Genomic DNA, 15781 nt, shown 5'->3' on the forward strand with positions numbered 1-15781 from the left:
TTAAATGGACCGAGACGAAGTCGAGGTCCATAGAAACGCAAATCAAAGTGACACTATCGTTAACTCGTGGATATGGTCTTTGAATTGTAATAGGCCATTTTCATGATGGCGTCATTTTACTACAACTACCAGAATTCATTTCGTTTTCCTTTTCAAATGTAAATATTGCAATCCTAGAGGACAGCAAAGAACAATAGCTCTAATTAACATTAGAAAAAAAAACCAGAAGGATTCTGGTAGTTGTAGTAAAATGACGCCATAATGAAAATGTCCTATAGTCACGATGACTCTTAGGGCTCTTCACGCGTTTCCCCCCATGGAGGGTGGGTGGGGGAAGGAATGCGTCTATTTTTCTCTGACTACCTGCAAATTGTTAAAACTGATTAGCAAGTAAGAAATTTATATTTCTTTTCTTTTTCGAAAAATTAATTCATGTCATAAACAAGGTAAGAGAAGTGCAAATACTTTTGTCGTAAACAGGGTCAGGGTTTGACAGCCTAGGCAGCAGATTTCCACTTGGACTTGAGTTAGCCTCACAAAAATTTGAGGTATTTGGGTAAAGGAGGAATCAAACAAGGAAGGCAAATTTGGGGTATGTCCTTGGGGGAGGCGTCATCATTTTTTTTTTTTGTTGTTTTTTTTTGTTTTTGTTTTTGAGGATTCAAATGTAATGCAGCTGTTTGTGGCTGCCTCCTATCTTCCAATTTTTCCTTGGGGTGGATGTTCCCAGTACCTCACCTAATAAAAGACTTTTAATACTGGTGGAATGATTTCTTTGCCCTATATGACGAGATATAAAGGTAAACAATTTTAATTCTGGATTTTTTAAGGGCTGGATTACGGTAAACAGAATGTGTAGTTCCAAAAAATATTCGTACCCCCTCCCCCCTGAAGGGATTTGATTTTCTAGGGAGGAAGGTGGTCAGTTTGCTCAAACTAGTTTACAGTGGGGGATGGGGTGACCTAAGGGACATATTTCCAGAGGGGTATAGTGGAAAAAATCGAGGCCTGCCGAGACTCTCGTTTAAATTCTGGGGCCGAGACTTCAACTAGTTCTTCAAACGTAGCCCTTCAAAAATCCGAGCCCGAGATCGCGTGATCTAGAAATCCGAGCGCGACCACGCTGTACCAGGTGCTTATTATCCCTTGATATTCCTTCGTTCAACCTCAAAGGGCTGGTAATCGTCCTTGAAGGATGATTCTGTTCTTCCACGATGTCGATGGAGTTGTAAGTGCATTTTTACAGTTTTAAGAAACAGAACTTTCCATCAACTTTATTTTCACTTCTTTGTTTTCGACTTTCCCGACAACTGATCAATGGAAGGGGCAATGTTTTCTTCGTTATCAAAGCAAACACCTTGAGGGAAGAATTCTTAAGCATGTGGGGTGAAGTAAGACGGAAACACATTTCATTTGTAAATAATGTTGATCACTACTGGAGTAGCTAGAGCTGAGTGTCTGATCGAAATGAAATGCCAAACGATTTCGTAACGAACTAACTTTTTTAAAAAAATTGCCGTTCGATTTTGATTTTGTACCAGAATTTCCGGATATTTTTGGTCGAATGGATCGGTTTGAGTTTAAGATTTTGCGTTTCAGGTCTAGATCACACAAGGCACAAGGCCCTATTTGTGAGGAGATTCAAATTATTTTCCTTACATGTAAATGGATTTCCGACAACTGTAGCATTTTTATTTTTTTATCTTGGTCATTTTAAAGCAGCAGCAGAACACTTCCTGAATTATATCAGTTTATTAAAAGCTTGCCACGTTTTTGTAAAAACACAATGAAAATAAATAAATTCATGACGGGAAAAGACTCATGAATTAAAAAGTTAAATTGTGACTTCACCAGATGAAAATATGCACACTAACTTTCACATGCTCATGTCCCTCAGTCGTAGTTCGCATAGCTTAATTACCAAAAGCGACTTCGATGCAATAAATGATTTCGCTGCGTAAGTTATAGTAATCCATCAAACAACGGACAGGTGCCGAACGGATAGCTAACGGCTCTGGAAAACGGCGAGTAAAGAAGATTTAGATTCCCTGATTTAATTGAAAATCTGCCAAAAGAAATGAACATATCGGAGACGAACAATTTTACCGTAATCACGGATATGCAAATTTGTTCAACCGATATTAATAGTACAAGTATTCCTAAACGGTGTTGAAAGGCAACTGTGATCCTCAATTCTCTTTGTTATTTCTTAAAGTGTGGCTTTTCCACGGGAAAAAAAAAAAAGCAGAAAGTGAGTGTATGATTGCATCGGTGATTACAATGATTAACAATTATACTGTTCCGTAGCCCGACGCGATCCGCGTGCGGCAAAGAAAATTTTCAATTATTTCGTCTTGAGCGTAGCGAAATTGTTCGTATGTGCCTGTAGTAAAAGGAAATTCAACGGATAATTTAACAATACATGAAAGGGCACACAATTGTGTCTTCTCACCTACCGTCGATTCGACTTCGACATCAAGATTTACGCCTCGGTGGGCGGAGGTGGTGCACAATCGCTCTTTATTGTATCAATCTGCATTTGTTGAGAATCTTTTGCTTCACCTTCGAAGAACACTATTTTGTCACTTCTTCAGACAACTGCTTTTAATGTTGGAGAATGCAGCGAGAATGCGTTCAAAGCACTAGAAAACAGCCATGCAATGGCGACCCACAGAAATCTAACCTGCGATGGCAGACGTATTTCCGGCTGTCGCTTTGTTCCGACGTGGGATTGGTATGGAAGGTGGAATGGTGCAAAATTCAAGAATCAAAATCGCTTCCAACATCAACAACCAATCTGCAGTTCAACATTTTCTTTCTAGATCAACAATAAAATCCGTCCAACTTCAACGGCAAATACACTAACTAACAACGAAAGTAAGTCAACACCAACAACAATTCCTCTCGTCTTCAACAACGAATCACCTTCAAAACCAACATCGAACAGAGTCTCAACTTTAACAACACAAAATTCGTTCAACAATTTGGGCACGAGCGACTGGCTATGGTCGGGGGAGGTTGGGACCGAAAAAATCCATGGTACGGCATGCTGGGTAGTAGAGACACGAGGAGAGAAATATGGCGGATGAAGAGGAGAGAATCCGGCGATGTGTCCGAGAGGAATTAGAACTAAATCTTGTCTCCAGGACGAGAAATGTAATACGTTCGGCGGCTTCGAGCTCTGTAAATGACTTAAATAATGCTTTTGCAAGCCAAACTGCAGGAAGGAGCTCTAATTTGGGGCCATCTTCTCGACCGGCTATAAAAAGACAAAACATTCCGGGCCACTGGAACAGGCCGAAGAAGTCAAAACAAGAAAAGACGAAGCAAGTCCAGTCAATTCCCAAGACTGTATGGCTTTTGGAGAGACCAGATGATGATGTACAGATAACAGATGATGGATGTTATGGTGATTATGCCCTAACCGACGATTCTGTCTTAGTAAAGGCTGAAATCGACCTGAAGAGTGACCAGAACGAAAACGCCATCAGGGGCGAACTACAGACAGTTTTTGAGAAACGATATCCTGGCATTGGTCTGTGTGATTTCGAGTTTGTGAAGCGGGAACGGAACTTGATTACCACTCCAATAGTCAAAGACAATCATACATGGGATTTTAGTCATGTCAAGCATTTATGTGGAAACGGAAGACTGTATGTTAGATTGATAACTGATGTTGATGAAATTTCAGGCAAAGCTGGTGACAAATGCCAGGATGATACTGCAACCGCAACCACATCAAGTATCAGTTTACCCACTCCTAGTCAGGCATATTCAAATGTTGATTTGTGTAATACTACCAGCGCCACCACCCCAGAGCCTGGCAGTGAAGCCTCTGCATCTTCAGCTCAACCGCCATGTTCTGTTGATGATGATGATGACGATGAGTTATTAAGACCCCCTGCGGCTATCAACTCATCGCTGGATCAGCAAAAAGTAGATAACCTATCAATGATGTTCCCAAGGATTCCTCAAGATGTTATAAGAAATGCAGTGGTAACCTGTGCATCCATGAACACTGCTCAATGTTTTGTTGCAGTATGGGGAATTTGATCATGATATTAACCCCAGTAGCAGCAGTGATAATATCAGTAACATTGAAACCCAAGAAAACCCACCACAGACTGTTGGGAGCCTTCCTTTTGTGTTCCAAAAATTGAGAAGGAAAATGAAATCAAGGGGGATGCGTGAGAAGTTAAAGGTTGACCCAGAGGATGAAGTAATGGATGTATATAGTTATCACAAAAGTTCAGACTTTGACCCATTGATCCCTATATTCGTTTACTTAAAGGGACAGCCAGCTATTGACACTGGCGGTGTTTTGCGTCAAGTTTTTAGCAATGTTTTCCATGCCCTGGCCAACAATGAAGTGATCAGGAACATATTTGTTGGAAATGAATATAGAAGACTTCCTGTTTTCAGCAACGAACTTGTTGTTAATGGCTTCTTTGAAACTTTGGGTAAAATGATTGCACACAGCTTGGTGCAGGGAGGGCCAGGTTTTCCTTACCTCTCCCCAGTGATATACTGGTACTTGGCAACCGGGGATCTCCAAGTTGCTTTGGAGAGGGCATCATGCGTAGATGTTGACAGCCATGATCTTGTGGACTACATCACAAGGGTATGTGTTTGATTGGACAAAAATATACAGTAGATTCAAGTAGACTTTTTCAGGTCTTGACTCATACAGTGATAGAATAGTTAGTAACATACCTTATATATTATTTTGTTGAAAACAGTTATCTCTGAATAAAATAGACTGATTTTTATTTACCAGGAAGGTGCACTTTAAGAGTGTACAGAAGAGCTATTAAAATTCTACTTTCATGTGACAAACATCAATAATCTGCAAACTTTCAAATCTATTTGTGTTGAATGTCATTCCTGCCATCCCACCTCTAGTCTTGGCAACAGGCTGCATTGTTAGTGTTTACATGCCTATCTGGCAAGATTGACATGATTTTGTAAGTTCTGGGTCAGATTATGCCACATGCCATCATTATCATTGCTATCTAGGCTACCATAATTATAAAAAATGTGATTGTGAACTTCATTCCTCATTGACCTACAGATCACCCTTGCAACAGACAATGACCTGTCTGGTATCACGACAGAGTCTGGTTTCCTACAACTGATGTCAGAGTCTGGAGAGAGTAGATTAATCAGTGTAAGTGTGAAAAGTCAGCTCATTAGTTGTAAAAAAAGATTTATAAGAACATACCCCAACTGAGATTTCTCAGGATATGTTCTTTCAAATCCAGACAGATATATATGAATGACTATTCTTTTACTTGAAATTTTGAAATTCTTTTACCTGGAAAAAATTGAGAATACAAGTGTTAATAATTGTACAGCGATTATCACAAACAAAAAACATTCTTGACACAAAGGGTCAGCATATTACATCAATAGACCCTTTTAATATGATCAATCGACTGTTACAATGAAACCTCATGCAGCTAATGTGAGTGTTTTTTTTTTTTTTGCAACTTTCCTGGCTAAATTTGCCAGTGCTATAGTGGAATGTGTGATTCCAGAATTAATCCATCCACCCCCCCCCCCCCCCTCCCTCCAACAGGCTCAAGCCATAGAGACCTAATAACTAATTTCTCATCTTCATCATTTGATCTTGTTTGTTTTGTAGCCTAAGAACAAGATTGATGTTATGCAATCTCTTATGCTGCACAATATTCTGGTGAGAAAGAAGTCCATTTTGGATCAGTTCAGACGAGGATTGTCAATCGTAGGCCTATTGGATGAGATAGAAAGAAGTCCACAGTTGTTTGAAGATTGCTTTGTTCATAAAGATGAAGTAAGCAATCAGTCAGTGGCTGATTGTCTAAATTTGACTGCCAGTGAGGATGAAGGTGCTGAGAGAGTGTTTCAGATGCTTCACACCTTTATTCGAAATAGCAGTCCTGATGATCTTGACGACTTCCTTAGGTTTGTGACTGGTTCAAGATCTTCAGCAACATGTATCCTACCAAGACGTATCACAGTATCTTGTGCAGCTACAAATAGCATATTTGCATCAACCTGCCTTCTTTATCTCAAACTGCCAAACCATTTTGACAGTTACAAAGATTTTGAAAGTGCGATGAGGTCAGTCATCAAAGGGAACACATTCACGACTGGTTAAAGGAGTAGTTATTAAAGATGACTGGCAATGCTTATAGTACATGTATATAAGGCCTTAAATGGTAACATTTTTCTTATCCTTCTAAAGGCACATGCTGTACATGTAGTACAAGTTGCTATAAATTATGGTAACATGTAACACAGTTTATCTGGTTGGCTATATCCCTGCTCAACAGTATGGATTCCCTTGGATACGACCAGTACTATTGTCAACTTCAGTCATTTTCCTGCTTCACAAGTATTTTTGTGTTCCCCATTCATTGCATGTATTACAGCAGTTGACATGTTCTGTGTACTTAACTCGTAATGTAGCTTTGAACATTTAGTAATCTGCTGGCATTTCCTCATTTTAAAAAAATGCTCTTGAGGATGTATTCTGCGTAACAACTGTTGAACTTTCGCTAATCATTCTTTACACTTTAAATAGAATGACTGCAGTATATGCAAGAATCCCCAAGTAAAGTTCTTTTCAGCATTCACATTCCAAGTAACCCTTTGACATATTCATTGTCAGGGTCATGGAGGACCTTCCCCCGAAAGGGGTACACCAGGTTTGAAACCACAGGAGGTGTGATACATTGGGGGATTTGGAATCTGCCATGTTTTTTAAGGGTGTGGGGTAGGAAATTTTTGCTGTGAATTCTCTGGAGTAGTTTTATTTTACAAGGAAATTTGTTTTTTTATTGAAAACAATGGAGAATTGGCAGTAAACGAGTGCTTCAATACGTAAAGAAATAGATATTTGACAGGGGCATTGTGTAAGAAAAGAGGCATTTATTAAAATAACTATTATTTTCTGATTTATTTGCATCGCACTGTTTGCAATCACCGATGACTCAATGACCACTCAAACATATAGGCTACACAAAAGTCCAGGTCTCTTTTGCACAAGGAACACTTAATATCTTTCACTTGGGTCATCTTTGTTTCCCCCTTAATCTATCATTGACTTTTTGCAGATCCAATTTTGATTGTGATATTTTTTTCATCTAAATCTTTTGTTAACGAGATTTTTCAGGTTTTCCTTCAAGCCTGGGGGAGTTTGGGGGATTATAATTTATTTACCACAAATTTGCACCTCCCAATCATTTTGGAGTGCAACCATGGGGACCTTCCCCTGTAATTCAATAGTTGAAATTAAAATCAGAGCAACATTTATTTTACAAGACAAAGGTTGAAATTTTAAACTAAGAAACAGAATAAGATAAATTCAAAGATACATTTGCTAAATTGACATTATGAAAATTGTAAGTTCTTGGAGGGTACACAATAGGTTTAAGGAATGTAAAATGTGGGATTTTACTTAATTCCTACTCCACTTTACAACATATAAACTTCTGGTGAGACAAGATTCAGGATGTTAAAATCCAACTTTAGATATTCAGGAATTCTTAGCTATTTTAGAATTCAGGAGTCCAAGAAAAACTTAAGTGGGAATCAGAGTTTGTGGGCATATTGTGGACCCTCTTGTACAATTTTCATGTTGAGTTGAACACAACTGTTTAGTATAAAACAAACAATGTGATTTTAGTTCAAGCGTATTTGTAAACACAACAGAACACTCAGGAAAGCATTAGAAGCTAGAGTGCAGACATTAGACACATGAAATATTCTTAAATATTTACAGCTAACAAAAGCACAGAATAGAAATAGTGCTATTTTGATTTAGTAGAGTTTCATGGTTCTGATACCTGCACTCCAATCCAGAAAGTTAAGTAAAATAATATTTTCATATTCAAGCACTACATGTATGCATTTGTTCAAATTCTGTTAGCATGCCTACAATGCTTTGGAAACCCAAAGCAATCTGTTTACTGTTGGTCTGTAGTCCATGAACAGCTGTAACAAGTAGGTAATAAACATGTGAGAAATTAACCAACATGTACTGTTCAATTAGTAGCTTCCTTTCTATGGTCCATTATTCTCTGAATCCAAGCACAATGAAGGCAGTATGGGCGAGGAGGGGCAAATGAGAGGGGGGCTGTTGTACACAGATTGCCAAGATACAACCCCACTGACCAACATCTCTGAGAGAAGGGGAGGAGGTCCTGTCCTAGTACTGTACTGTATATTGCCAAAAAGACATTAAAACCCGCAGATAACAACCTAGATATCAGAACCTTTTTAGGCTAAAACTGTTGATTTTGATCCCTCATTTCCCTGTAAAAACCAATACTATAAGAACCTTTCTAGGCTAAAATTCTAGATTCTTGTTGGCAGGTTTTTACTGTAGTGGTCAACCACAGGATAAGCTTTGTTTGGTCATGCACCTAAGATTAAATATAAACCCTGCCAATAATTATTGAGAATGGACCTAATTACAGAAATTCATTATTCCGACCAAATAGTGTAAAAGCCCTTCACAAAATTTGATTATTCAGATGAACAAATCTCCAGGATGTCATGCAAAATTTTGATAAATAATGTTGCTGAAAGTTTACATACAGTGAAAGGTCCCTTTTGCTTGGCAGGGCCCATATTGGATTTTCTGACCCCCAAATGTTCAGTCTTTTTCTGTGTACATTACTCATTAGTAACTAGACCTTGAAGAGTAGTAAGGCAATGTGTGTATATATCAATTCCATAACGGTTTGATTCTTGTAGTGGATTAACCATAGTACATAGCTGGTCTAAGATACGATCTGAAAGTAGAGTGGCATCATCAACTTCCACTGTGGGTAATTCTTCATCCATTGGTGTAGGTGCCGCTGGACCAAATCCATACCACTCTAAATCATCAACAGCTGGCTCCGCCTCAGCGATTTCTGCTACCGCAGTCAAAGTACGGTTCCTGATACCAACCATACCATTGGACCAGATTCTCTGTGGGCTCCAGTTGTGCTCAGTTCTAAGAGGATGGTTATTCCATGCTGTTTTAAAACTTGTAATAGCTCTGTTTATACGGGGTAGAAACACATAATGCAGAGCAGATTTATGAATTGGGTTGTCCATATTCAATAAACCATTCTCTTCCATTACCTGGAATGTGTAGTAAAAAATGTGGGCCACACAACGAAAGACATCCCGCCAGAGCCGTTCGATTCTCTGGTTGTGGGTTGATGTGCCTGCCAAGTAGCTTCCCCTGTTTGGGCCTCTTCTTTGTTCCATTTCTTGCCAGACACCAACATTTTCCCCTCCTCGATCTGTCCGGACCCTTGACGGAACGCCAAATGACTGGATGGCATTTACGAACAATTCTTTCACTGTTTCACTGCGATTATTGCTTGAGCAATGAAGATAAGTGATTAAACGTGAATAGCCATCAATAGCTCCATGTATAACAAATCCCCAAGATACCAGAGAATGATGGCCATCTAGGTGCCACAAGCTGTTTGGGCCAGGCACACAGTATGCACGTCGAGAGATGGTAATGGCCCATCGAATTCTTGCATTTCTTGGATCAATTCTTGCTAGACTCTTACGAATGCGATCTCGCTGGATTCTGATTCCCTGAGCGCGAAAATATCCACAAATCATGGATGATCCAACAAAGCAACCATGTTCTTGCATAAAGTTCCTAACTTTTTGGTCCACCTCATCATCGCTAATTTCGTCAAATTTTGACAAATGCTCTAGTCCAAACTCAGCCACTCTGCGCTGAATTGTCCAGCGCGATACCAATAACATTCGAGCAATTTCATTCCAGTTAAAGCCCAGTGACCTCAGCTCAATTAGAGTTTCCTCATGTATATCAAACTTGGGTCTTCCTGGATGCCCGGTTTTAACACTTTCTGGTAAATTAAATGATAAAACTGCTACTTGAGAGCATCTCGAGCGACAAGGAAAATCACCATGACGAATACAGTCCCAGTACATTAGCTGGAGATTGTGTGCAATTTCTGACAATATAGCAGCAACTGAATGTGAATGATGGACATGAGGAAGCACGTTTCGTAAAGCTTGGACAGCATTTTCAAACCTTTCCAGAAGAGTTTCGTCTAAGGAATAGTTTGTAGTAAAGTTTGACGCTTTCAATTGCTCATAATCTAAGACTAGCTGTTCCAAATCTATAAAAAACAAGTCCCATCCGATAGTATGGCTAGCAGCTCCGCCGGCCGCCATCTTCTATTTCCCAGCGATGGATATTTTCGGTCCCAACCTCCCCCGACCATAGCCAGTCGCTTGTGCCGAAATTGTTGAACGAATTTTGTGTTGTTGAAGTTGAGACTCTGTTCGATGCTGGTTTTGAAGGTGATTCGTTGTTGAAGACGAGAGGAATTGTTGTTGGTGTTGACTTACTTTCGTTGTTGGTTAGTGTATTTGCCGTTGAAGTTGGACGGATTTTATTGTTGATCTAGAAAGAAAATGTTGAACTGCAGATTGGTTGTTGATGTTGGAAGCAATTTTGATTCCTTGAATTTTGCACCATTCCGCATTCCATAGATTGGCTATTATTCCACTTCCGGTTACACCGGAGTGAGTGACTCATTTGCATACAGAATGCCCCTAACACTCTAAAGCATATCCACGAGTAAAAAAGAACAAGGCCAATATCCAGCCATCTTGACCGAACAAGCTTGGTCAATAAAGGATTTATGATATGGCTTTATCTTCAAGTTAAAACTACAACAACAAAACAAAACAGAACAAGAAACTGTTCTGCTCGGAAAGAAATTCTTCATAGCCGGCCGGTATAAGATTCATTTTCAGTGCATTTTTGGATTAGCATGTAATCATGGAAAACAAGGAATCCTAAATTATCTTAAGGCTCTAACTTTATAATGGCTTAAAGGGAGTATACAATTATTGAGTACGAAAAATTTAGATTTTGGCAAGTGCGGGAAGATTTTAATAGAATCCGGCAAACACGCCATTTTCAGCCGATCGCGTGGTGGCGTAAATAATAAACACTTTTCAAGTACACAGTTTCCGGTCTCCAATCAATAGTTCTTGAATGAAACAATACATTTTGAATTATATGAAAACATTAGCCGAAAAATAGAGCAGGTAACTCAAAAAACTGAGCGAAACTTTGATAAGATTTTGTTGTTTACAAGAAGCAAGACGCGGCTAAATTAAAAATGTGAGCTTCTTCGGCGAACTTGAGAAAAACATTTTTCTGAACCGCTCTAGACACTTAACGTGACTTTCACTACGCTATGATTTAAATACAGTCATTGCAAATCTAGAGAACTAAACAATTTAGTACTCGACTTGAGACAATAACTTTTACAAAATTAATCTCTACACACAGAGCAACTCACCGATTCACTGGCTCGCTTTCATTGTAGCTGATACAAATTTTTCACTACACCAGGATGATCCTATTCTTTTTCCTTTCCTTTAGGTAAATGTTGACACGGTTTACCGAACATTTTAGTGAGGATTTTCCGCCAGAACAACGAGAAAATCGAAGAAAAGATTGCATTGTTCCTCGGGATTAAACTTTCGATGCCAAGCGGACGGGCAACGGGTAATCCCGATCGGGCAAGATAGCTCCATCTTGAGCGCTCGGGTAGCCAAACTTGACTCATCTTGCCCGCTCGCGGAGCCAGCCATATAATAAAGGAAATTAATGTCCTGTTGTTACTTATACCAAAAATAGTACGCTTGATCTTTCTATAATTGCCCCACTTATGGACTTCTGAAATGGTCCAATGGATTAAAAATTCAGCTCTAGCTTATTACACACTAGGTTATGGGCATTACGACCAATAAGAAACAACTTCCGTTTATAATTGCACAATAATCTATATCCCTTTGTTAACTCATCTACATCTGCCAACTACACTTAACAGGCTACATTCACTTATGGAGGACACAAAGTTTAGTTTGTTGTTATCCGCTGTCAGGTTACCGACACGACTGTTGGCCGAGCAGTTGTCTTAAGCTAAAAGTCATCCTTTTTCGGATCGTTGCAAAGTCATCATTTCCCGAAGGTGAGTGTGATTTACCAGTAGATGAATGTACTGTTGTCAAAGTGCAAGAATTATCGCTAAAGAATTTTGTCGTCCATAAGAAATTGAAAACACTAATTTAATTGACAGGAGCAATATAAGGTTCCTAAAGACAATACTGAGTAGTTAGCTTTAACACAGCAAACATTTTCTCGGCATGTATTTCTGTCGTTTGTAACATACTAGTACTGCTGCCGCGTATCAATGAAAACTTGTAGAGGTGGGCAAACATACATAGCCTTTTAAAGTCATCAACGAACGCTTGTTCACCTTTTACCCATGAGCAAGTAAAAGTTGTGGAAAAACTTGCATTGCCATGCCAGGATAGCGGAAGTTTTATTGAAAGTATAAACACGCCGTCATTAATTTTGTGAGTAACTCTCTTTCTGAGAATAAGGTGCACAAAGCCCACTTTTCGAAAGATCAGATAACCTTTTTGATAAATAAGTACTTATTTTATTCCCTTTAACTGATAAAGCAAGAATTTTTGTTTAAAACTTGCGTATATGTTATACCTAAAATTATGAATGTATTGACATTTAGGTAAAAAAATATCACTTGTCTTTCCGTTAAATGTATCGACACAAAAAATAATTTTCAGTTAACAGTACATTTGAGAAACGCTTTAGTAAAAGAAAAACCTACAAAAAGTCGAATTCAGAAAAATATAACACGGCAAGCGATAAAGGGTGCGAGAGTGAAAGTCTGCTAAATAGCATGCAAATTTCTTCTAGACTTTAATCACCTTTTGGCCATTAAAAAAACACTATTTTTATTAACGTTTAATGTTTATTTACGTTAATAACTAGACATACAAGAGAAAAAAAAAAAAACTTTGTCAGCAAGGGTCTAAATTTCAGCTGTTTACCTTACACATCCTCAAGAGACATCTCACCCCACATGCACGGGGCCAAAACGGGCAAAGTGAGTTTGATTAGATAATTTTCATTACTTTGCAAAAGTTATTCCAAATGTTTTCCTTTTCTTTGCGGGAAATGACAATCGAAAAGAGCTCGGTTGTTTTTACATGCTTATGCAAATTGACTTTTTTCAATGAACGCATTGCCGTCAACAATCACCTTTCAAAAGACAGCGTGGGTGGAGTCCGTGGGTCTGTTTGACACGAATTGGCGGGAAAACTGCATGACACAACGCGCGAAATCTCACGAGGCCAAATTAAAGGAGGACAAGCTATTGATTTCCAGTATACAAGGAGTTTATGCGGCTGATGATCGTCGTTTGAAATAACTATTCATTTTAAAAGGGGATTTTCCTTTCGTTGAAAATAGGGATATCAAAAGTTCGTTGCCATGGTAACATCAAAGTTAATGAACACTAAACGTCCACATGGCGTTGCTCAAATATTAAAAAAAGTTATTCGGGTGCAAAGACGCCGTGGGAAGAATCTGCACCTCTCCGCCCGGTCTAGATACTGTCTCGATAAGACGCTAGTGTCACTTATATCTGGTGTTATCATGCCATTTAAATGCTATGTGACTTAACAAACCTGTGGCCTGTTTTGTCGAAGTATTTTTTTCTAGACGGCTAATAAAAACAAATATCACCCTATATCCTCTCCAGTTAATGTTATTGTGAGCGTCATACTTCCTGATTACTCAGGGGCAGAAACCTGGAAGCACCAGAACAAATCAATACTCTTTGAGACGGCCGCTGATTTCATTATAGTGATCATCTAGCTAGCTAACCTAATAAGAAATAAAATCAATGAGAACGATCATTTGAAGAAAGCATGCACATGCTGATGATTTCAATAAATAGTGGATGAAAAACAAATTCGTTGGGATCTAATTATTATAGACAGCAGGAACTCTGCTCCTCAAAGTCGTTCTTTTGTCGCTTCCAGAACAATTAAATTTGCAAGAATTTCTAGTTCATACGTGCCTGTATGTCACTGTTGCCAAAAATTATGAGTATATTGACATTAAGCTTCAAAATAACCATCGTCTCCCTGTTGGGTATATTGTTCACAAAAATTGGTTTTCGGGCCAGGTTGTTATTGGAACATTTGAGAAACGGGCGCAAGTAAAAAAAAACGTGCTAGGAAGTCGAAATCGGAATTAAAAATATTCAGACAGGGGATAATAAATGGGCAAACTAGAAGACTGTAAATTAGCTTGCAAATTTCTTATGGACTTCAATTGTCTTTTGACCATTAAGAGCCAATGTCAGAAAATATCGAGAATCTCAAATCAGTTCTAGAAATTCGAATTTTGGCTGGTACTACCCAAACATCCCTGTGGGTGAACTATTTCAAGAAATGATATTAAGAAATCCCCAAGCGCTTTACATTTTGAGAATTTTAGCAAAGTTCGAAAATTTGCTAAAAAATACATTTTTTTATTCGGAAATGGGTGCAAATTTTAACAATTTTCATCGAAACAGTACAAGCGCGCAAAAGCTCCTATTGACTTGATATTACTCATGTATTTAGCAGACATCCAAAGCTTTAAGACCTCATAAAAAGGTTTTGCAAAATAACTATTGTAGTATAGTTTCTGTCTTTTATTGTGTGCACCCTGATTGTGTGGGTTGTTTTGGCAAACAAAATAACGCCCAACTTCAACCGCTAAAAGTCGACCCTGGTATGTCATAGATTGAAAAAAATACTATACTAAACGAAAGAACTGTTATGTTATTTATTATACCTGAAGTTTCAGCTCTGCAAATTAAAATGCTTGCGAGTAATAAAATTTTAACTTGAGCCCCCCAAGTCGCCGTGCGCGACATGAACGTGGAATGTAACCAAAGGAAAACATATGCAAATCGAAGAGAAAATTACGCGGAAGTTATAACTAGCCCGTCAAAGCGCAAAGAATTGATGGAAATTCTGTTATATAAACAAGTATTGCTATCTGAGAGACTAATAAAGCGAAATTATCCGTCCAATTATAATAAAAAAAGCTATTTTAGGGCTGGAGGGCTAAGGGTCATGAAATCGGGTCGGATGAGCTAGCGCGGATGGTTCTGAGGTAAAAAAAAATCAATCATTTTAATTCCAAACGCTTCTAAAGAAGCTTTCAAAATGCACCATGGAGCAAACAAACAATGTCAGTAAAAGAAGATATTTTGAGGCATGATAGAAATGAACCATAAAATGTATAAAGTTTATTTTTAGAATATAAAGAAATGACAGAGGCTATTACGGGCCATCGACTATTCCATTTTAAATGGTGCGTCCCTTGGCTATGCTACGCGATATTAATTCCAAAACGTAACAAGATACAACAAAATAAATCAGAGTTTAAAATAATCTTAGAAAAGTATAGTACTCACTTGGGAATTAGATTTCCCGCATCGCAAATTTTTAATTATATACATTTTAGAATTGTTTACTCACTGACCTTATGTCGTGTTCCGTGTTCCAAGTTTGCACAGTTCTCACTAGAGTAAAACCCTCCGTCTTGTTTAAACATGTCATAAAAAAAGACTATCTTATTTGTTCATTAGAACTATTTGTAGATAGGGAGTAAATAATCCTCACATAAACACTGAAAACGAAGAAGCCACTTCATCTTGTTTATTTTGGTGTTGTGTTACCTGTCACATTTTTCAAGTCACGTTTTGCTGTACACGGTATTGTGAAAATGAATTATAACATGTTCTTTAGTTATGTCCTTTAGGGTAGTCGCCAGCAAAACATCGCAAAATCGTCACTAAATAAAGGAGGACTGTGCAATCAGAACTAAAAGAATCTCCTAGTGCACCTACGCCATCTCCGTTTATAT

The 15781-nt window shown here is 38.4% G+C and overlaps 2 protein-coding genes and 1 pseudogene across 3 annotated transcripts in view; 2 read left to right on the forward strand and 1 right to left on the reverse strand.

Moving 5' to 3' along the window:
- The first annotated feature begins 4168 nt into the window (after positions 1 to 4168).
- Positions 4169 to 7006, forward strand: LOC146476754 (G2/M phase-specific E3 ubiquitin-protein ligase-like). The gene is made up of 3 exons (XM_085114232.1): positions 4169 to 4621; positions 5072 to 5167; positions 5645 to 7006. Exons 1-3 carry the CDS (start codon positions 4169 to 4171, stop codon positions 6137 to 6139), a joined length of 1044 nt encoding a protein of 347 aa, XP_084970358.1. The 3' UTR covers positions 6140 to 7006.
- Positions 7007 to 7026: 20 nt separating this feature from the next.
- LOC146476755 (uncharacterized) lies at positions 7027 to 10221 on the reverse strand. The gene has a single exon (XM_085114233.1). The coding sequence runs from the start codon at positions 10198 to 10200 to the stop codon at positions 8662 to 8664; it is 1539 nt and encodes a 512-aa protein (XP_084970359.1). The 5' UTR covers positions 10201 to 10221; the 3' UTR covers positions 7027 to 8661.
- A 1714-nt stretch (positions 10222 to 11935) lies between these two features.
- Positions 11936 to 15781, forward strand: part of LOC146476756 (G-protein coupled receptor 83-like) — a 31342-nt pseudogene continuing 27496 nt past the window's right edge. Inside the window, exon 1 of the transcript XR_014865539.1 lies at positions 11936 to 12017. The product of XR_014865539.1 is annotated as a G-protein coupled receptor 83-like (transcript). The remainder of the gene's footprint in view (positions 12018 to 15781) is intronic.

The sequence above is a fragment of the Pavona decussata genome, unplaced genomic scaffold (assembly GCF_977016875.1).
Source record: "Pavona decussata unplaced genomic scaffold, jaPavDecu1.1 SCAFFOLD_73, whole genome shotgun sequence".
Classification (NCBI taxonomy): Eukaryota; Metazoa; Cnidaria; class Anthozoa; order Scleractinia; family Agariciidae; genus Pavona; species Pavona decussata.

Coding starts and splice junctions, on each gene's coding strand:
- LOC146476754 (XM_085114232.1), top strand. CDS start 4,169: ATGAAATCAAGGGGGATGCGTGAGAAGTTAAAGGTTGACCCAGAGGAT. Junction 4,622..5,071: donor TTGTGGACTACATCACAAGG/GTATGTGTTTGA, acceptor ATTGACCTACAG/ATCACCCTTGCAACAGACAA. Junction 5,168..5,644: donor GAGAGAGTAGATTAATCAGT/GTAAGTGTGAAA, acceptor TTTGTTTTGTAG/CCTAAGAACAAGATTGATGT.
- LOC146476755 (XM_085114233.1), bottom strand. CDS start 10,200: ATGGCGGCCGGCGGAGCTGCTAGCCATACTATCGGATGGGACTTGTTT.